This window comes from Neopelma chrysocephalum, unplaced genomic scaffold (assembly GCF_003984885.1).
Source record: "Neopelma chrysocephalum unplaced genomic scaffold, ASM398488v2 Primary Assembly neopelma1_75, whole genome shotgun sequence".
Lineage (NCBI taxonomy): Eukaryota > Metazoa > Chordata > Aves > Passeriformes > Pipridae > Neopelma > Neopelma chrysocephalum.
In genome coordinates, this window is record NW_020897736.1 from 492,213 (window position 1) to 514,485 (window position 22,273).

The 22,273-nt window shown below is 40.0% G+C and overlaps 2 protein-coding genes across 2 annotated transcripts in view; one reads left to right on the plus strand and one right to left on the minus strand.

The window, feature by feature from the left end:
* MYO1E (myosin IE) overlaps positions 1 to 22,273 on the plus strand; it is a 238,807-nt gene that overhangs the window by 85,101 nt on the left and 131,433 nt on the right. The window lies entirely within an intron of this gene.
* Positions 1 to 22,273, minus strand: part of CHRNA7 (cholinergic receptor nicotinic alpha 7 subunit) — a 40,294-nt gene that overhangs the window by 5,625 nt on the left and 12,396 nt on the right. Inside the window, exons 3-9 of the mRNA XM_027688414.1 lie at positions 12,316 to 12,360; positions 10,018 to 10,127; positions 4,475 to 4,554; positions 3,126 to 3,293; positions 2,539 to 2,733; positions 1,201 to 1,287; positions 465 to 574 (exon numbers count right to left, since the gene is read on the minus strand). Of these exons, the coding sequence (XP_027544215.1) occupies positions 465 to 574; positions 1,201 to 1,287; positions 2,539 to 2,733; positions 3,126 to 3,293; positions 4,475 to 4,554; positions 10,018 to 10,127; positions 12,316 to 12,360 (795 nt within the window). The remainder of the gene's footprint in view (positions 1 to 464; positions 575 to 1,200; positions 1,288 to 2,538; positions 2,734 to 3,125; positions 3,294 to 4,474; positions 4,555 to 10,017; positions 10,128 to 12,315; positions 12,361 to 22,273) is intronic.

Here is a 22,273-nt window from a genome sequence, read left to right on the forward strand (position 1 = left end):
TTAACAGCCATTTTTAACAAATGCTTTTTAGGATATGGATGTTTCTGTAGGGAAGCAGCTAAATATGTAGCAGTTGCACCTTGAGGGTAGTTCATGCCTTGATCATCTCCATCAGCACCTTACTCTTTTCTTTTACCTGTTTTACTTCTGACACCTGGAGCTTATTTGAAAATCCCCTTCATTTATATACATAGTTTTAGCAAAATCCTGAGTTGCTTATAGCTGTTTTGAAGGATATTAGAAGCAAGTGGAGGTACATTCATTCTCTATCTTGCACACACATTCTCTAAGAAACCAACCACACAAAACATCTCATTTCTGGTGAAACTACTTTTCCAAACAAAATGTTTAGGAAGGATTTATATGTTTTTAACAGTAAGAAGCGATCACAGGCCCTCAGTTATCTGTCACATCCCTGACTTGGACATTTATGAAATGGACAGTGAAGGAAAGTCAAACCTTACCCATTTAGGCATTTTTCCGCCATCTGGATCATGGTGGTGGTATTGTAGAACAATAACAGTGACAACCACAGAAAGACCAACAATAATCATAGTGCTGGCAAAATACTGAGCTGCAAAATAAACAGATAATTACAACAACATACTTTGGCTGATATAGTTCTCGTAAGGCCTGTTTATGTACATGCATACATGGTGTTTAGCTCTTTTTCCAGTGTGGTGATACACATGCTACTTTAGGTACTTTTGAAAGACTTCTCAACAGCAGAAAGATCAGTCATTATTTAGAGCCAATGTTTAGCAATTGTTTTTGTGGAACTGAGCACCTGCCTCTTCTAAGCAACCTTGAAAAAAATTGTCTTCTAATTTTCTTTCACCAGTATTATAGAGACTGGCTAGTACTTCTTTTGAAAAGTTTCTCTTTTTGTTTGAACGATTACAAGGGGCAGATTCCATTATGTTTAGCTCTAATTGGAGTTAGGAATACAGAGCATAATCTGGTGAATTCTGTCAAAATTGCAACAAATCTTCCATGGAAAATTGACTCCCCTGTGCTTTTCCCAAATACACATAGGTTCTCTGCTTCATTCAGAGCAGAGAGCACCATCAGAGCCTCTCCTCAGTTGGCAGCATTTTCCTACCCCAGCTGCAGTGGGGCACCGTGCAGGTGGTGATTTGCCTCCCTGCTGCCAGTCACTGCACCCTGTCTGACAAACAGCCCCCAGGAATCCACGCTCACCGATTAAGGGCACGGAGTCAGACGTTGCTGGCATAATTTCAGCCACAAGCAGCATGAACACAGTGAGAGACAATAAAACTGTGATACCTGAAAGATAAACACGAGGTATGAAATTAGATCAGTAGCTGGCAACTACAACGCAGAGAGAAACCAAACGAATCTGAAGGAGTGCTCTTTGCAGGATCTGTCCCACTGTGTGCCTGCACCAGCATGTTAGTGGTGCTCCTGTCCTTCTGCCACCTCCATTTCAGGGGAGCAGTGCTGCCAAAGCAGCACCAAAGCTCACACAGACATGGATATTTTTAGATCCCTGTAACTGTTCAACTTTTCTGACCCTTTGCTAATTAGCTGAGGTAAATCAAAGCAATTCTTGTGCCATGTTGGCTTTAGAAACATGGTGTGATTTTGAGTGTTTGAGCATGTAACACTTAATTGTCATGGAAGCTACAAGTGCTGTAATGCATAAATTTCCTGAAAAGCAGATTTGCTGTCTTGGATAGACTTTGATATCATCTGATATCAGCTGTTGGGTTCTGCAGGGAGCTGTGCCCAAGGACTCTGGACTGTTGATTTTTAGAGTTTGACTTCTGTTGCTCAGTGATGAGTTCCCATCTTTCCAGAACAAGGCTTAACTGTTTTCTCAGGACTAGTCTTACACAATCAGGAGTCGTTGCCAGCTGGGAAAGATCTAGGAACAAAGAATTCATCTTAAAATATTGGGAGGGACTACTTGATTAGGGAGGCTATTGCTTGATGAGGGAGGCTACTACCCATTCTGGAGAAATGTCAGTTTTGTTTCTACCTTTAAACAGCTTTGTCGACTTAGTAGAAGCCAGTGCATCTGAATTTTTGTATGGGACTAAAGGTTTCTTTACGAATTTAACCTCCATCTTAAAGATCAAACACTCAAAATCAGATTTGTTTCACAAACCAATACTTCAGCTAAAATTTGCTGTAAAATGTAAAATAGGAGCAGTTAGAATCAATCTTTCTGAGAAGGCACCATAGGCTCTTACTACAACTCAGTATTAAAAGGAAATATTGGGAAGAATTCCGTGTTAAAGTGTCCAAATGCATATTCGTAAACTTAAGCTTTACTTAATGAATCTGAGATTTTTGTTAAGCAAATAAATGTCAAAAAATATACCCCTGCTTATTAAGGAAGGTAGCCAGGAATTGTTTGTGCTTCTGTTGGTTCACCATCAAACAGTGAAAATAGCTCATGAGCCAGAACAGGACCCACAGGCTCCTCCTGCTTACTAAGACTGTTAAAAAAATTTTTAAAAGGACAACTTCTTTTGGTTTAGTCATATTTACAATATCCTATTAATAATTTACCTAGTGAGATCTTTTCTCCCGAGTCTGCTGGAAGCAGGAAAACTAACAAAGCAAGTGCTGATATCAGTACACAAGGAATAAGGAGATTGAGTCCATAATAGAGAGTCCTACGTCTCATGGTTACTGTGAATGTTACATCTGGGTAGGGTTCTTTACAACACTCATAAAAGCTCTCAGTCCTCTTCCCAGGAACTCCTGTGTAGGAGGAAAGAGGAAGAAACCCAGAAATTAATGTGAGTAAACTGAGTATTATGTAGCAATTATTTTCTAAAAGGATAAATGTAGCTTTCTAAGTTTTACCACAGATAAAACTACTTCTTTAAGCTTAATTCCCAAATAAGTAATTTTTTGTCAGACCATGAAGGAAAATCAGATAAAAGATACTCACAGAACTCAAGCAGCAAATTTGCCAACTATTTTGTTATGTTGATTTGTACCTCACACCTGTTGTCACAGTTTCAAATGCCACCAGCCAGGCCATTTATTAATTTAATCTCTGTCTTCATTTCATGGGTGTTATTCCATCCATTTCAGCAGTGGGGACAAGGCTGCAAGTTGCCAGTGTAAATAAGAAATCAAGAGCTTACCTACTAAATCCCACTCCCCATTTGAAATATAGCCAGATATATCTGCCTCTTGCATCTGTAAGTCCAAGGACCAGCCCCCGTAAGTCCAGGATCCAAACTTCAGGTTACATTTCTGAACATCAAATGGAAACCAGCGCACATCTATGTAGCAGGAGCTTTTAAATATGCCTAGATGGGATTTGAAACAAGGACACTGAATTTAAATGCTTGTTCCACAGAATTTCATGTACATTTTCTAACCAGAACTTGTTCTTCATCACACCTTCTGTTTTTCACTTGTAAAGCATATTTAACCTCAGTCATGGCTTGACACGTAAAGAGCAAAAGTCAGTCATAGAACAGGGAAAGAACTGTACCATTAATGTATTGATGTTACAAACTATTTCTTAATCAATTTTTCCATTTTGGCACATAGTGGGAGGATATTTATAGAAGAGCTTGGATTTCTAGATCTTGTATTTCAGAAAGAAATGAAGCAGAATATGTAATCTGTTTCTATTTCTTTTACTGGCTAAAGTAAGAAATCCTGAAATATAAGAAATCCTGAAATATTATTTACTGTACTATTAGATTTCTATGATCTTGATGTACTCAGGAAAGCCAGCTTCTTGAGTCAGGCCCTGTCCTTTAGCAGCTTTCAGAATTGAATTGAAAAGCCTCCACCAAATGGAATATCTTAAATCAAAAGGACCCTGAAATCCTCTTGGGATTTTAGGTGGAAAAACTAATTTGTCTGGAAAGCACTTGGCTCTACTGCTGTAGTTTCCAAAATTCAGATTCTGAGAAGAGTTAATTCTAATAATTATGCTAATTGAGTTGGGGAACAGAAGCAGTACTCCATTGATATATATCCAAAGTCAGTCATATATCAAATAAATGGCTACTTTCCTCTCAGACTAAAAATTGTGTTGATGAAGCAACCAGTGAATCATTTCAAATAGAAATACATCCAAGATATTAACTAAGTATCTTACTGTAAAATCAACATATTAGTAAAAGAAACACTACATTAATTAAATAAATTTTTATTAAGAGGCATTACCATAGCTTTAATAAAAACTATCTTTTTATAGTGAGGAATTTTTATTTTTTATCTTTTTTTAATACTTCCAAGCTTCTGAAATTGTGCATTATGACAAAATTACTTACATAATTGGAATAAAACATGTATCTTTGTGGTGGTTTTCCTGCAAAGATGTAATGATGTAACTCATAATGCACCTAGACTTAAATCTATCAGACAATGCTAGCCAGATAAATAAAATATCAGAGAATTGATGTCAAATTTGAAACCACACCATGCATAAAAAATCTGAGTTATGAACATTTGTGACATGCAAACAGCCTACCTGGGGGCAGGTATTGGCAGTGTCCTGAAGAATTGACTAAAACATTGGTGTGAAAAGTAGCATCAAATCTTTCATCAGCACTAGAATAGGGAAGAAACAAAACGGGTTATATGATCCTTGACTGGCTGAAGAATATCTGAGATGAATCTGTTCTTCATAAAAGGATTATTTCACCCCAAAAACTTGCCAGCTTTTCTCCTGTCACCAGTTTTCTGTGGCCTCAGTGTAACTGGTCTGATACTGTTGGGTTTGTTCCTGATTATCAGCCATAAGTGAAGGTGGAGCCACCCCATTCCTGCTGCTCACCTGTCCCATCAGATTCACTACAGTGCCTTGGCTCCACTGATTTCCATTTGGAAATAAGCTCTTTTTAAAAACCTCTCAAGCATCTGTGCTGGTAACTCTGTTCTCTTGCTGTCTACGTTAGCAGCAGCTGATGAATACTGGGGAGATGGATCCTCCAGTGCCTGTGTTTTCCTACCCTTTTGGCATTGGTGAACATTATTACTGCCTGTCATACACAAGACTCTTTAATGCAGCTCCAGCCTTCATTATCTACCTCAGAACCCACAAACTGGGTTCAGAACAAAAGGAAAAAGAGGTCCTGTTAGAGGTGTCAGTGTGGTGGTGCTGGCCAGGACCACCCTGCTGTGCTGGTTTTACAGGTCTCTAGAAAAGAACCATAACGGTACTTGGAGAATGCTCCAAATTATGAATTGGCAGCTGCTGCCAAGGAATATCTCAACTACATCTGGCACAATGTCCTGGGAACTTACTAGGCATTAAAGTTTTAAGAACTTCTATACGGGAAACAACCTATTTTCAAATATTTAGATGATGAAACAAAGACTCTTTCTTAGGAAAAGAAAGGGAGTTTGCTGACTTAACCCCAGAAACCTTTCATGGAGATATTTAGATTATTTAGCATTGCAATGGACATTTACCCATTATAATATTGTGCCTTATTTCACAGTTCCCATTTACTGCTGGGGGTTTTTGCAGTAAGGGATTGGAGATTCTGATCTGTACATTCCTTAAAGCTCAGGGCCTGGGTATCCAAGAGATTGTTGGAGTGGCTGAAATAGGTGCCTGGGTTAAACTGCACCCAATGTGTTGGGAAGGTGCCAGCAGGGAATGGTGTCAGGAATGGCACTGGCACTGAAGGGCATCTCGGAGTTGTTTCAGGAACTGCTGTGTTGAATTCACCTCTGATGGCTGCTGGCCCTCATTAGAGACAAAGGTGCCTTTCTCAGGCTTTTATTTGAGCAGAGAATGAGCAAAATGAGGCACACAGGCTCCTGTGCTTTGTTGTGCTGTGTGTAGGTTCCAAACAGCCACCTTGGGGGTGAGTTGGCACACAGAGCAAATGCAGTGCCAGCCGTGCTGGGCTGGCACAGGAGGGCACACAGCGCTCAGGGCCTGGTTCTTGCAGCAGTCTGGGCTCTCCTTGGTTCATTGGAACATGAGAAGTTTCTGATGTCTCTTTGCCTATTAGTGGTTCAGTACCTCATAATTTTCTAATCACCTTTTAAGACATTATCGGAAAAATACAGTAAAAATCTGAGATGGGGATAAAGAGAAATATTCATAATTCTAGCAGAAAATAAACTATATTAAAAGGTGGGTTTTTTTCCCAGCAAGGGAAGACCCTTATTGAAACATTCTTTTTTAAAAAGAGGACTTTAATATTTAATCTAGTCTGATGCAAATTTTGTATCTCAGGAGCTAAAATAAAGCAATTGTTAGAGATTTTTAGTTTGCATTTTATTTTCCCCTCATGTATTTGAAGAAATTAGATTTAGAAAAATATCTGGACTGGTCTGTGAAATACTCAGACAAGAAAAAGCTAAATCCATAATTACCTGTATGGAGTTGCACTTTTTCCTGCGGTGAGCAGAAGGCTCACAAGTGCTGAAAATATTTGCAACTATTTAATTTGAACTTTAAAGGCAAGCAGAAAAGTGTAAATATTGTGACTGTATCATGACTGGATTCTAGCACATGGAGGGGCAAAGGCAGTTCAGCTCTGAGGCAGCTGAACCAGCGTGAGCCACCCCTTCAGCTCCACAGCTCAGGGCTGCATTCCCTGGCTTTGTGCTGCAGTTTCTCTTCCAGTTGGAGCTCTAATTGTTTTCCCTCCACATTTTGGCTGCTGCTTTCGTGATATTTGTAAGAAACTGCAAATAAGTAAGAAACTACTCATTGCACTGCCAAATCTGGTAGAAATGGATTCAGGGGATATTGGGGAAGGAACAGGAGGATCATACACAAACACACCCACTGACACAGGTGTGCACACACACGTGTGCTGAAGACTCATTTCCTCAGGAAACCAGACTTTAAGTCCTCCAACAAGGTTCTGTATTAGACAAGTAATTGCTTTGATTTGAAATTAATAAGGGCTACACATGATGGAACTCAAACAGCCAAATTCAGGATGTAAAAACATCCATGCCATACAAATTACTTGTAGAGTGGAAGGTAATGACTCCTAGACTAGATTATCTTCTGTTCCTCTGGAGCAGAGGGCAGTTAAGCACCAGGGAGTTGCTTCTAAGACCTTGCTGCTGTTTCTGGTAATTGGCAAAAATATCATTTTTGAAAGAACACAAATGATCAAGCAACTTAATTTTCATTGCCACATGACTTTGCCTTTCATAAGACACATTCTTAAAAGAATATCCAGTGGTACTCAGATTCAAACATCAAATTCTTTTTTCTGAAAAAGGAGGATATGTGTTTTTCTAAGTCATGTTTCTGGTTGTTTTATGAACTGCACTGCTTCAACTGGGAATGCACCAAGTGGCTGAGCCTTTGCTTGATGAGACTGGACTGAAATGTGATGACAGAAAACTATTTCTGCTACACTTCTTCTTCAGGGTATAATGACTTGAAAGCAGATATTGATTGCAGCACAGTGAGATGGCAAAGCTGTACCTAGCAGATAGAATCCCCCTGGGACCTATCTGGAGAATCTCAGGTTTATAAAACTGGAAAAATGAAACTGTTAAAACGAGACATAACTACCACAATTCTTGTTATTCCATGAAGTACCAAACACTATGTGGCCATTTGGAAAATAATTCTACCAGAAATGAGCACTTTTAATAAGCCTAGTAAAAAGTGGAAGAAAGCCATACATGACATTAACACAGTCAATCCTGGAATTTGTACACAGGCCAAGATTTTCTTCCCTCAGAAAAATTACAGATGAACTAGCCCTGCTCTCTTCACAATAGACTGGTTGTAAAATTTAATACAGCTGTCACAATTTCTCTGTCCTGGGCTGCAGCAAGATGTGTAAGGATTCAAGACATAGTGAAACATGCATTCATTAAGATGGAAAGTAAATTTATAGTTCATTAATTTCTTTGTAACTGCAGATGCATGTCCCTAGTGAAGCACATAGCAATTGAAAGCATCCATCTCAAAATGGCATGTCACTATACGAGAGCATTGCAATATTCCCAACGTAATTTCATACAGGAATAAGAATTTGTTTTAAATAGCTTTGCTCTCTGGCTAAACTCTGAATAAGAATTTTGGATTAAATATGAGTTTGAAATAGAAACACTGTAGAATAATTAGTTCATGACTGTGCCATGATTAACAATCCAAGGATTTGAGAACCTATATTAACAGAAAAACTGTGTTTTCAGTTTTTCAGGTTATTGTCACCCTTCTCATTCTATAAAGCACTTCAGCTACAGGTAGTATGTATATATCAATATTACTAATTTCTAAAATACTACCCTTTCATTTTGGATATACTTACTTAAATATTGTAGCTTAAATTCTTAGACACATTGAATGTCTCCCTCAGGTTTGTGATTTATGTGAGGAAGAATATTGTCATACTCAGTCTTTTAGGAACCTCTAAACTGCTGTTGTAGAATACCAATTTTATGCCATACACAGAGTGTTATTCAGCAGGAGAATGGAAATGAAGGTGTGATTTGTCAGATTCTCCCAGGAACACTGCCATTGATGGAATCAAGTTAGCCAGGGAAAACTGCTCAAGAAAACAAATTTGCATTGAAAGACATGTTAAACAAGATTAATGTTGCAAAAAAACACCTGTCCTGGGTATCAGGCTGCTCCATTTTGTGCACAGAACATTTGAAAGGTTTTTTTAGGCTGGTTATGGACAACTGAAGCACTCATGGCCATGCTTAAACCAGAACCAAGGAGTAAATCAGCTGGGCAGTTACCCTAAGGATGGTGAACTCTCCTGGAGATCACCCCAAATCCTTTAGTGTCGGTTGTACCTCTGGGAGGAGCACAGCAGCTGCCAGGAGCACAGCAGGAATGCAGGCCCTGGAGAGAATCCCCATGGGAATGACAAATGCTGCCCCTGGGAGCTGTTATCCCATTCTTACAACTCAACACCACCTGTGACGGTGACATTGCTCGCAAAGGTGTCACCAAAAGGGAGCACAGCTGCAGCTGACACACGGGGGGCAGCTGTTCTCCAACAACAGAGCAACAAAGAGCAGCTCCTGAGGTGGGAAGGGGGAGTCACATGGATAACACACAGCACGGCGTGTTCTTAGTGGACATGTGGCAGAGACAGAGCAAAAAAAGCCATCAGGAAGACAAAAGGTTCATGTCACCTGCAGAGTTAAAAACCCCACAATGTGCCCTGGCTGCCACAGCAGAGCCAGTGCAACATCTCAGAGCAGGTGGAAGTTCTTCCCAGTTCCTGGGGAGCAGCACACAGGCCCCAACAACTGCAGAAAAAAGCACGTTATTGACGAGCAGGCAGCTCTCAGTGCTTTATTTTGTTAAACTAAATAAATTCCACAATGGGAACTGCCATATAATGGTGCAGCCAAAGAATCTCTCAATGTCAGCCAAAGGTTCTGCAGTGGGTTGATGGCAATCTGTGTGTCCCTGAAATAGGCCCAACTCAGAACAGTTTGAAGAGGACAGCAGCAAATCTCACAGCTATTTTTATAGCAGAAAGAAAGAATGACACCCCAACTGCACATGGAAAAATGCAGAGATCCTTATTGGCTTTACCTGTCCTGTCCATAGCTAAACCCAAACTAAAACTAGACAAGCATGCAAATGTCAGATTTCAATTCACCAGTAAACATTTAGACCAAACAGTTTCAGAGAAAATTATCACTACTTGTACTGTTAAACACGGCCAGAAAATCTGCTTTTCTTATCATCTCATAAAAGCCAACCAACTATAGTTGGTGGTGGGGATGATGCTGTTATTTATGAAGTATTTGCAGATATGACCTTCTGTTATGTAAACAGGAGTCTGGTAGTTTTCCAGTATTCCAAAAACCTGGCAAGTTTTGGTAAAGTATGTAAAAACTTAGACATTTTGCTGGGATGATTGTGTCATTTGCCTTGCCTTATCTCTGTGACTGGACAGGCTGCTACATAACCTCACCTAAACTTCCTCTTCCATGAAAGGTTGGAGCAGTTGAGCTTTCAGGGTCCCTTCCAACCTGGGCTATTCTGTGATGCTATGATTCTATGATCTTCTCTCCTTCCCCATATAAAAAAAGAAAAAAGTGTGTGTCTACCTGTTATAGAGAAGAATATCAGGCTTCCAGATCAGTCCATCGGGAAAACGGACGTTCTTCACTCCCGGGTATTCGGACACATTCCACTGTAGATAATGGTCTGTCCAGTACTGAGCCACACACACAAAAAGTAGGTTAAGTCATCTCATCCCCTGGGTCACTGTAGTTCTCTAGGGACTGGATAGACTAAAACAATAGGTGTTCTCTTGGTTCTGTTTAGCTTCAGGCAGTGAAATGTTTTTCAAGGGTGAATTAGGCCATGAACAGCTCAATGGAACACATAAAAATCTCATTTTCAATTCCCACCACGGTGCACATAACAGCCTATACAAGATTTGGGGTGCTTGTGTTTTACTGTTCATGCTGTCTCAGGTGCCAGTTTGGGATTGAATTGCTTTTCTAATTCACACAGTAACTACTTCTCATCTTTTTTTCATAAATTTTACACACATTTTGACATTTTTACTTATTTCAGGGAACAGTAAAATGACATATGTTTACCTTAAGCATGCTCTGAATCTGTCTAGTACACCATTAATAGACAGTTCATAAGCAAACACTTTTTTTTTATGTGTGCACAGGCCAAGAACAGTGGCTACATTTTTTGCAGTAACCAAATGATCTGCTCATTGCAGTCTTAACATGTTCTATATCCAGTGTGTGCTAAGGTGAATAAATCAAAAGAAATGGAGAATGTACAAAATAATCAAGAATTTCCTTAGGGGGAAAAAACCCCATCTCAAAAAGGATAAGGATGCTATGGGATAAAAGAGAAGGAAAATAAATGATAGCTTTTTGAGTATGAATTGTTGTCTGTTTTCCTGGTAAGAAATCATAGCAACTATAGTCATTGCAGCTCAAAGCCAAAAATATATTATATTTGACAGTTTTAATCTTACTGTACAACAGGCCTGTATAAAGAACATGAGTTGAATGCTTCTTCCACATCAGATTTTCTTTGAGAATAAAGGGAATAGCCATGCTATCCTTTAGAGGTCACCAATGATACATATATATATATATATATCTCTCTCACTCATTTGTTTCCTAAGGCCGACCACAGTGCAAGAGAGGTGCCCTATACAAAATGTTACAATAAAAGAAAAAATAATACATTTAAACTGGTTGAGCTGGTTAAAGAAACCGAAAGGTGTAAAGTTTTTGCAGAAGCAGTGAGATTGCCTGGAATAATAAAAACCTTCTGTAAACCTTTACTTCACCCAAACAGTGACAGGGATTTAACTAATGGCAAATTCTCATCCTGGCTGCTATAGATGGAGAAAGTTCCTCGTATCACCCTGTATCTGTAGAGCACAAAGTTATGGTAGAAATGGAGTCAGAAAGTTAAGAAGCATCTTGTTATGTCTAAGGAATAATTTAACCTTTCAGAGAAAAGAATTTCAAAATGCCCTCACAAAATTCTTGAATAGCCTATTATTTGTTCCATTTATTAACAAGTGAGTGAAAATTAACTCCTGTCCAGCAATGCCATGAGTTAATGCGGACAAAGTTCTCAGCTGGGGTATCCAGTGGTAGCAATAGATAGGGGTGAGTAGTAAGAGAGCATATCAAATTCTGTGACAATTTATAGCAACTAAGAATTGCAACAAAAAGGTAAAATAAAGCTACTGTTCAAAAAAATGAACACCCTATGTGGGCAAAACAAGCTGGGAAACCAGGGAAAATTATACTATTCCCAGCTGGACATTAAGAAAGTGATGTTGCAGTTCCTCTTGCAGTGTCTCAAGGAGACAGTCAACAGAGCAAGTGGGATGGCAGGGACACTCATTAGGACAGTGGCAGCAGCTCTCAGGGATGATGAACCTCTTTGGAACCATTTTTCCCCATATCAGAAGAGTCAGCTGACAATTTTCAGAGTGCTGGTCAGAACAGCTACTGCAGATGAAATGCATTTCTTGAATGTTCTCTGTCACGATCAGGGGATTTACCACAGCATAATGGCTTTGTTGAAGGGAGTGAGAGGCACTTGCACCTGCAGTTGCTCAGCCTGGGACTCTCAGGTCACCATTACCCTATGACAAGGAAGACTTTAGTGTGACTAAATCAATTACAATGAGTTCATAACTTATTTAGATGTAGTGACTCAAATTCTTTAAAGTTCTCAGAAACACCTGAAACGTCTAGACCTAAAGCTCAGCCTTACAGTTTGCCTTCAGTTTAGCTTTGTCCCCTGTGCAGCAAGATATAGAACAAAAGCCTGAGAGTTTTCCAAAATTCAAACCTCTTACCAGATTAAACTCAAATATCAAAGGGGGAAAAACTTGTTTCAAAACTTACCATTTGTAGCCAGATATTTGTTGTTAATACTTGATTCTTTTCATCCTGGGTGGAAGGAGAAGGATAGGAAGAAGAAAAATAAAACAAACCACCGCTTAGTACCATATAGATAGAACAATACCAGTAAACATATTTGACTATTATAGAATAGCCAGTTGTGCTAAGGTACCTTTCAAAGCAAAGAGAATCACTGCCTCTCACTTAATGCAACAGAAGTTTTCACGGGTAATGATGTTTTAATGTTATTTCATATTAGCACTGTCAGTCAAACTGTTTCCTGAGGGTATCCTTCTGCCAGACTCTTCCCTGGGGCTCCCTCTTCCATAAAGAATCTCCAAAGGCAAGGCAGATCACAGTGGGGGGTGCCTGTTTCACCTTTGTGAGAAGAGCAGCCCTCTCACTAATTACCCTCATACACCAAACATCTGCAGGTAGGAGAAGAAGCACTGAACAAATCAAGTGTGACTAAGCTCAGATGATGTGTTGGGGCCACACTGAGCAGGTTCTTAACAGGCCAGTAGCACCACTGATCCCAGTGGAACTGCACAAAAAGCCTTGTATCAGCTTTACCAGAAAACTCTTGTCAGGGCAGAATATTATTATTCTGTCTGAAACAGTTCCAATTTGAAGGCCTTTCCCCTTGCCTCTTGTGACTATTTGATGTAAGCTCAGGTGACACAATTGGCATCTTAATGCTGAAGGTAATTAAAGAGTTTAATTAGTCACTTCTCAGACACAGGAAAACATTGGTCACCTTTTCCTGTGGAGGCACCGTCTCAGTATCCACCTGGGTTGTGTGAAGCTGATGGAATATCCTATATACAGTCAGTATTGCACATTCTCCAGCCTGAACACACAGTCCCTGTAACACCAGTCAAAGCTCCATTTACACTCTAAGAAAGTGCCTTAGGAAGTTCGGTCACATGTACAGCAGCAACTGCCAGAGTTGTTCGTATGTCTAGACTTCTGAACTTAAATCTGTCACTCTTGAACTTAAATGTTGTTCCTAAATGCCCAAAGATGGCTAAAAAATATTTAATTGCATTTTGTACCATAAAAACAGGGGTTTTTTTGTTAATACAATTTACTAACAGTCAATATTTTTTACTCTCTTGCTGTTGCTTTTGTGAATTTATAACTGAAGAGAGGTCCTGAGAGGCCTTTAATTGAAGCCATTTTAGATCAGCACAATAGTAGAAAGTTACACAGCATGTAAAATCAAGTACTCTGCAAGAGATAATGGCATTTTTAAAGAAAGGGAAGCCTTTTGAGGAGCGGCATCAGTAAATGTATGGCAGTGTTGCTAGGTTGTGTATTATCACAACTGAATATACATTACACAAACAAATAGAAATATTTTAGATAAAGATCAGTAATGTGGATGAATAAAGTCTGCCCTCAAATGCACACTCTCATCTTGCTTTAAAATGAAAAGTAAAATAAAAAATATAAGTAAGTACAGACCATAGCTAGTGATTTAGCACCTTTCCTCCATATTTTCTGCTTCATCACCTCCACGAACCTCAAGTGAACATCTCATTTAAATGGCATCCTGGGGAAACAGGTCTAACAATTTATTTTCAGAAATCCATTATTAAACTGCATTGAATTTTCATGCTGAAGGCATTGCTGAAGATGTCAGGCAAAGCTGTAATTAATTTGCAATAGTAGCTGTTATTCTCTACCATATAAACATTCATTTGGAGCCTCTCTCAGCAACAACCTGCTTATAGCATTAGAGCACAACAAAACTAGTTTGCATGGGCTTTTTAATTCATGACTGAAGAGCAATCCTTAAGAGATCATTCATATCACCATGAATTAAAGCCCAGTGAGAAGTGATGCACATTAAGGACATGTAAAACATGTTTCTATTCATCATAGCCAATTTTAATCAGATGTAAATACCACCAATGGTTACTTAACACCCAAAGTTTGACAGCATTTTCTCAAAGTTCTGTGTGCTGTCCCAGATGAACATGACAAGTTCCTATAATGCAATATCCCAGGTATTGCATCTGAGCTAAGCCAAGAGCAGCACTGCTGGGTGGCTTCTCTGCAGGGCAGACAGTAGTTGTGTTGCTTTGCATAACTGGCTGCTCAGGAGTGCAGAGTGATTCAGAATCCATTATGTGGTGGGAAGCTTGTTTCAGGGTTATTAGCTGAATGGCACGTCCTCCTGCACGGTTAAACTCTGAGTTAAACTCACATTTTATTCCCAGTGTGGTCTCTTTCTACACACGAACGGCCCCAGCTTTAAATTAGTGATGTTTCAGAAAAGTCTCTTTTCAGTAGCAGGAAAATATCGTACTAAAGCTGGAGTGTTGCTGATGCTTCAACTACTGATAGGCCAGGGGGAGATACTGTCAGCCCTGAGCCCACAGCACAGGCACAGGGGCTATTTTAGGAGTACCAGGATGGAGCTCCACTATCAGCCAGTGCACATCACAGAACCAGAGCCATCACTGAGCAGTCAAAGCAGCACAGCTGAGGGCAACAGCAGACTTTTAAACCAGCTGTGTTGCTGGCAGAATGATTCAGCTGCCACTGCCAGGCAGCTGGACACCAGCAGAGCCATCATGGGTTTGCCTGCAGGAGACCCTGCAGACAGGTTCTGAAAGCCAGGAGTTACTCTGAAGTGTGATCTTTCACTCAAACCTACCCAGGAGAAGCTATCCTGAGAGCACTGACTCAAACAGAGCTTGTGTAGTGAACACAGGCCCTAAGTAAGGAATGTTAACTGTTGACTTTCAAAAGGATGTCAGCACATGTAGTATCCACACTAGAAAAGTTATGCAGCAAAAAGCAAGGGGAGAAAGAAGTAAAATCAGCCTGCATGCCAATAGACTGGCAGGCAGTGATGTGCAGAACCTGGCAAGAAACATGTGCTTCCTAGAAAACTTGCATGAGGTGACTGAAGTCTATTAGCTCTAATTCTTGCACTTCAAATCCAGATTCTTTATTTTAACACGGTTGAATCTCACCTAAATTACAGAAAAAGTAACAGCTCTTTGAACTCACTTCAATTACTTTGAACCTTAATAAAAGGCTTTGTAAAAACATTTTAAGATATCACCTGTTACAGCATAATGCTGAGTTCCTGAAGCTAATAATTGTAGTCTGAAGTTAAAAATAGCCTGGCAGCCAGTGAGAGACATGTAAGACACTCCCGTTACAGATTTTCACTTTTATTTGCTTGAATGTCATCCTACTGAAAGCAGCAGGTTAGTCAGTTCATTAGCTCTTATTGTCTCAGCACTTGCTCATTAAACATTCCCAACATAATTTGGTTCACAAAGCCAAATTACCTGTGCCTAATGACATTTTCTCCCCCATCATTTAAAACCCTGTTATGTTAGTTTCTGCTTCACGTAGCTTGGGGTTTTCTTCCTGCTCATTTTTAGGGTCATTTACTGAGCTCACTAAACTGTATCAAGTGAAAAAGCCTGAATTCTTATAGGATTAGTACAGAGAGGATGGGCTGGAGGGTGGGTTAAGCACTCATAAAATGGCCAGGTGACAAAAGATTGATGCTGTGTCCACACTTCAGGCAGCCATAATGGCAAGATGAATGTGAGATCCTCAAAACTCATGGAGAGCAGAGAAAGGGTTGCACTTGTGCATTCCTGCCCATCGTCCTGGTGCACACCAGCACCCTGTGGCCAACCTCCAGGAGGCCAGAGCAGCGTGTGGTCCAGCTTCACCCACCTGCACCCTGTCTGAAAGCCCCACAGTGGCCTCCTGATCTTCATAACACTGCAGCTACACGGGGGTCTATTGCAGTTCTCCCCTCCTCATGTGCCAAGGTCAAAGCTAAACCTTCCTGTTAAAGGTGGCTCAAGGCTTCTTAGTGGTGCAGGCAACATTGAATTTTGCTGTCTCAGGGGTGAGGATAAAAATCAGTTACTTAAACAAAACAGCCTGGAGCTTCTGCAAGGACACTGAAATGAAGATGCAGCTGCTTGCTGAGGACCACTCTGATCATCCATACATGGGGGCTGTAGCACCAGCAAGTCTGGATTTTGAAGAATGTAAGTAGAGGGTTCAGAGTGGGGCTGTCCCGTCACGGGTTTGCAGTCATTACTCCCAAAGCCCAAGCACCACCTACATTGCTAAAAGGCAAGAGAAATTAAAATGCAAATTTGAACGGAGCCAAGAATTTTGGGGGAGGTTGCACAGAAAAGCTACACCACGGGTTGTCAATGTGAAACAGGTTTCTCAAGCAATGTAAGGATGAAGAAAAAGGCAGTGTACAGGATTAGTGAAATGAAAGAAATATGAACTCCTGATATCTCTTCCCCACCTGACTTCCCTTTCACTGTGAAAGGAATAGGTTACTGAAATTTCCCCTCACTTCTGCAGTAGTCAGCAAGAGACCTTTTTATCACAGGAAAATGGTTTTGACTCAGCTTACAGCACCCATCTCCAATTATGCAGAAAATGCTGTATAAACAGGCATTACCAGTGTATAAATAATATTAATAATATTTCATGATCCAGCATGTGAGATTCAACAGCAGGAACAGACCACAGAATGTTGCTGATTTCTTGAAAATAGGTGCAAAAACCAAAAAATTATTAAATAAAATGTCAGAAGTGGAAAATAAAAATTTTCACTGTTTCACTGCATTTTTGAGACCACTTCAAATTTGAACACACATTTCTATTTGATGGTCTAAATTTTGCCATATTGGTGACATTTTTGTATGAAAGGAGAGCTCTGGCATTTATGACTTAATCTTGTAGTGGTACAGCCTACTACTGGAAAGCAACACTCCTTCAAAATTACAGCAGCTGTTGCAGACTGTTGTTCAAAGGGAGTTTAAGATGATGCATCACTTCACTGCCCAACCAGTGGTGCACCAACTCTGCACGACCTGGCCTTCATTTAGACCAACTTTACATCAGCTGTTATTTGCCCTGATTCTGTTGGTGCTGAGGAGCTCCTGAAAGGTGCTTTCATTATTTTATACTCAGCTACAAACTAGTGATGTCAGTGAAAGCTGAAGGTGTTTAGGACATCACCTTCTTTTCCACATTCCACTTCAAAGCCAAATTCAGTCTGGAGGCACCTTCACAGCTCGGATGCCACCTGCCTGACTCTTCTCACCTGCTAACTCAGACCCTACCTCCTTCCAATCTTTAGGGATGAGGCATTGCAGCTGTGCTCAGGATTTAGTTAAATATCTCCTCTAGCATTAAGCTGAGTTTTGCAGTTAAATCTCTAAAATCCAGCTGGAAAACACCCTCCTTACTTTGTGTGCTTCTTAATCTTTAATTTCTTCTAGCTTTTTTTAATCAAAGAATTAAACTCTGAAGGCCAACCAAAATGTGAGTAGTTAATTCAAGTGAAATTTGAAAACTTCTTTTCTGTTGAGCTCTTAGGTTTATTAGATTTGTGATGGATGGCAGGGGAATGGCTCTTGATACTCTGCATGCTTGAAGGTCCCTGAAATAGAGAACTGCTCAGATTGCTACCTTTATCCACTTTAATTTTTTAAGAAAGCTAACTTTGGACTGTAAATTCAATGAGGAGCAAGGCAATAAATGGCTGTTCTGGGGCTAACTGAAATATTTAGACTTATAGATGGGAAACAGAGTTTCCCTGTAGGGACACCCCCTCCTCACTCTCCCCCAGTCCCTGCTTTCATTTGTGATGCAGTGAGTAAAGTTAAAGTCCTCTAAATCTTTGGCATTTTCCTGGTTAGGGCTGGTTTCACTTATTCAATTGTTCTTATTTCAACCCACAAGGTTTACCTTTTCTTTCCTGTTCTCCTCCCCACCAAGGGAAGAGTAGCTGAAGGGTATTTGTGAAAGAGTTGAATCCAAAGCGTTAGGGTTAATGACTGTTGGATGTGTTGGCTCAATTTTATAAAAAAATTTAAAATATTTGTAGGAGAGGGTCACTGTTAATCCAGTGAAGTTTCCTGCGTGGGACGGGCAGGATTAAGGTCTGACTCTGAACTCTCATTCTATTTATTTATTATTTTGTTTTAGAGCCATGTCTTACATTCAGTAACTCCTCTGCCTGGCCATTTTTACTAGAACAACCTCTTGTATAAATTAAGGAGTGGGCCACACTTACTAGAAATAATGCTGGATCAACCAAACTTTCCAGCTCAAGTAACCTCTCCTTAGCAGAGTGCTCTTCTTGCTGTCACTTCAATTCTGTGCAGCTTCTCACCTTCAAAATATGACCTATCTTCATAAAAGATTCCTCGATTAGCTTGTTAATGTTTAAAGTTCATTCTATGGAAGCTTTATTTCAAAGTAATATCTACTTAAAATATTATCCTTTCAAATGCAGCCATCCAGGCTGGCCTGCATATATACATGTAATGCCATTTTGTTTGTTACTTTATGGCATATGATACTTAGTGCTTGTTGAACATTTTCCTGTCTTGACAGTTTGCAAACATGTCCCTTCCATCAGGAACATGTGAAATTTTTCAGACTACTTATTATCCTTTGGGGTTTTTTAAACTAAATTATTATAAATGTGAATATACGAGTAGAAAATCAACAAATGGTTTGGGGGTTTTTTTGGTAAAATTACTTCGTAAATCTTCCTTCTAACCTACAAGCACATGTTTTCAGCAAATTAAACTAAACTGCCTATAGTTCTGGTCTGCTTTTAACACTTGAGCCAGCACATATTTAATACAAATATGCTGTGAGTTTACATAGCTCCAATTCAGACTTAGTGACTGTAGAGTTTAACTTATGTGCAAGTCTAAAAAAAGGTGGATTTTCAGGAATGTGTTGTGCCTGGGTATTGAAGCCTGGAGTTCCTCTGTCCCATGCATTGTTCAGTTCCACAAAACGGAGAGAAACAAAAGAGTAAAGAAGTAAACCTGAGTACAAGAGACAAGCATGTTTCTGCTTATAGTTAAAGTTCTGTGAAAGTTGAAAGGTTTCTAGAGTTGAAATGCCAAAATGCTACTAGAGCATCCTGTGCTGCTGGGATAGGAGTTGATGCTCATTTTGAATATCTCGTTTTTTTCTTAAAATAAAAATTAGAAAAATATAACTTGAATTTTACCTGAGTTAAGGTTGGGTTTGGAGTATGAGATAAGGAGTCTGATTGTTTCACTTAACTTAATTCAGGTGAAATTCTGAGGGGGGTTGTTTATTTTGCCTTTTTTTTTTCTCACTTGTGCCATGTGTGCTCTATTTTGCAAGTCTGAAAAAGGGCAGCAGTTTGTCCACACCAACTAATCTTACATACCCTTATGAGAAGCATTTGCTTTCTCCCCAGTTACTTTATCTTGCTTTAAAAGAAAGGCAGAGTTTGCTCAAAACGTACCCAGGTCTCCCCAGACAGAGGCAAATCTTTCACAGCAGAAAAGCTGTTGCAGAAAGAGCGTAAAAAGCCAGCTGAGCTCTGAGCAGAGCTCCTGGGTGAGGAGCCTTAGAACGTGGGGAAGTCTTTGTGTTCCAGACACTTTGATAAGTTTGATAACTGTGCTGGCCACTGACTGCACCACGGCTTTGTCCTGGCAGGGGCTGGAGATGTGTTTTCACCAAGTTTCAGAGAAAATAAATAGAGATTATAAATATGTGTAAGAGCCTCATGATGTACCATTCTTGTTACCATGGGGACATAATTGTAACAGCAGCCTTTTTTCTTGGGGTTTTTTTTCCCCCCAGTACATCATTGTTAACAAGAGATTGTATTTAGATATGAAAACATTCATCTTTGCAAAGACAAGCAGGGATGAGGTGTATGAAATGAGCAGAGTAGAGCATAACCAATAACATACTTCATGTGTGAAAAACTATTTGTTGAAGAGCAAGATGGGGAGGTTGCATTTTTCAAGTTACCTCATGAATTCCCACGATTCACTGTAGGTTTCACTCAGTTCAATTGTTAAATATAGTATAAAGCTTCAAGTGCAGTTACACTTATCACAAGCATGCAAAGTAATTACTGTGTTCAGCTGCTTTATTTACAAATAATTCTTGATTCCCTTGTATTCTACAGGGACTGAACCCTGAATTAGTGTTAAATACTGGCTCTAGGTGCTGATTAGCATTGCCAGTCTGACACAGACAGGCATCCCAGCTCTGAACACGTGCTGGGGTCTGGGAACTACCAACCATTCCGCAGGCTAAGAGTGAATGATACAGCACCCACAGCCCCACTCCTTAGACAGTGTTAAAACCAGAGGGAATCAAAGCCTTTGAACTTGATTTATTTTCCTAGAGGTAGCTGAGAAACACAGAAGTTGAAAGAAGAGGTTGTTGCACCCAAACGTAGCAGTAATGCCAGGGCAGCACGATATCAAAGGATGCGATTCTAGTTTTATTCTTGCTAATCAACTTTAAGTCATATTTGACTTTTTATTAAGCCTTTCTTCTCAGAAGGTTTAAAAGTCATATGAAAATCCTGTTACAGCATATATGTTTAGCAAACTGAAGTGGAAGGAAAGTGGGTAACTTCTTCAAGGAAAGAAGAGAAAGTTCTGGGAGAGCAAGGAGCTGAACAAAGCTGTCTCTCCCTGTGTGTGATCAGAGCACAGGGCTCCAGCACCACTCTGCTGCTGGCATTCATCTATCCTATTTTGGTGAATAACAGCAACAAATTTCCACACCTGACCATGTTGTCCATCAGCTCACGTGCTGAAGTCTTTGGGGAACACCAGAGCCACAGAGATAGGGGCACCTTACTGGGACACAACCACAGGGAATAGTTAAAGGCAGCTTCACAGGACAAAAAGCCATTGTTCACCCCAGAGAGTTCCCTCTCACCATACTATATCCTATCTCCACGTGTAGGCAAATTAAGCAAGAAGTTGCTCCAAAATTCCCATGATATGTAACATAATCCATCATCCTTGATATCTTGGGGTCTCTGCTCACTCTAGGATACAGCACAGACATCACCATGGCAATTAAAAAATTGCCTGGAAAAGGATAGAGAACATTGCTTATCCTGCTGAAGGTCTCTGCAACTCTTGACAGAAGTATTGATAAGACACTTCAATAATTCAAGAGGAGAAGATGAATCAGCATTATAGAAATTCCAGTCCTCTTATACAGGGTCTTAATTTTCCATTTTCCCTAAAAATCTATACAATCTCCTCTTTAATGCCTGTAAAGAACCATTTACAGGTACCGAAAGTAGCTGGAGCTTAGCTGGAGGAATACATTGATGAAAACCAACTGTTATCTGTTTCTTCACAACTGCAAGAAGCGTCATGACTGAAATGTCAGAACACCTACACAGCCCTTCAGGCTGCTGTTTTCTGCAACACAAAAGAGCAAACTCTCCTCTCTGAAAAGAACATTTCTGTCTGGTGGGGACAGAGATGGAGTGAGCACTCCAAAATCCATAAAAATACTCATTCAAATTTCTTGAGCTCAGCCAGCCTTACCCGTGCTCATTACTTTTTCTGACTTCATCCTTGCATTTAGTGCTTTGGTGATGGTGGGTAAAAGGCCTCCTTCATTCCTCTCCAACACCAAACTGACACAGTTACTGAGAGTAATTAAGGGGATGTCAAGCCCAGAAATATGCTCACACTTGGGGCTGAGCACAGAAAAACAAGCCAACAAAAGTTCTAAGTGCTGTATAATTAAATATGTGCGTGGGCCCACCAACTCTGCACATGGTGATTGCTCCTCTTCCCCTCGGGCTCCTCCATTATGAGGAGCATGGAAGTAATGCAGAGCCAGGATTATAAACCATGCAAATGTGGCTTCTCATCACTACCAGATGATACTGGAGAGATAAACTGGATGAATATCATATTCTTATCTTGCTGCCAATGAGCAGCAGTGTGGCTTCATGCCACGCTCTTAGTGCTTCCCAGTCAGCTGTTGTTGAAGCCAGGGCTACCAGCCTTTCCTTTTGGCAAAGCAAATCCCAATTTCAGAGAACAGGCGTGAAAATGCAATCATAACTGAAGGTTAACTCTGAATAGATATTTACTTCAGGCTGCTTCTGGTTATTTTT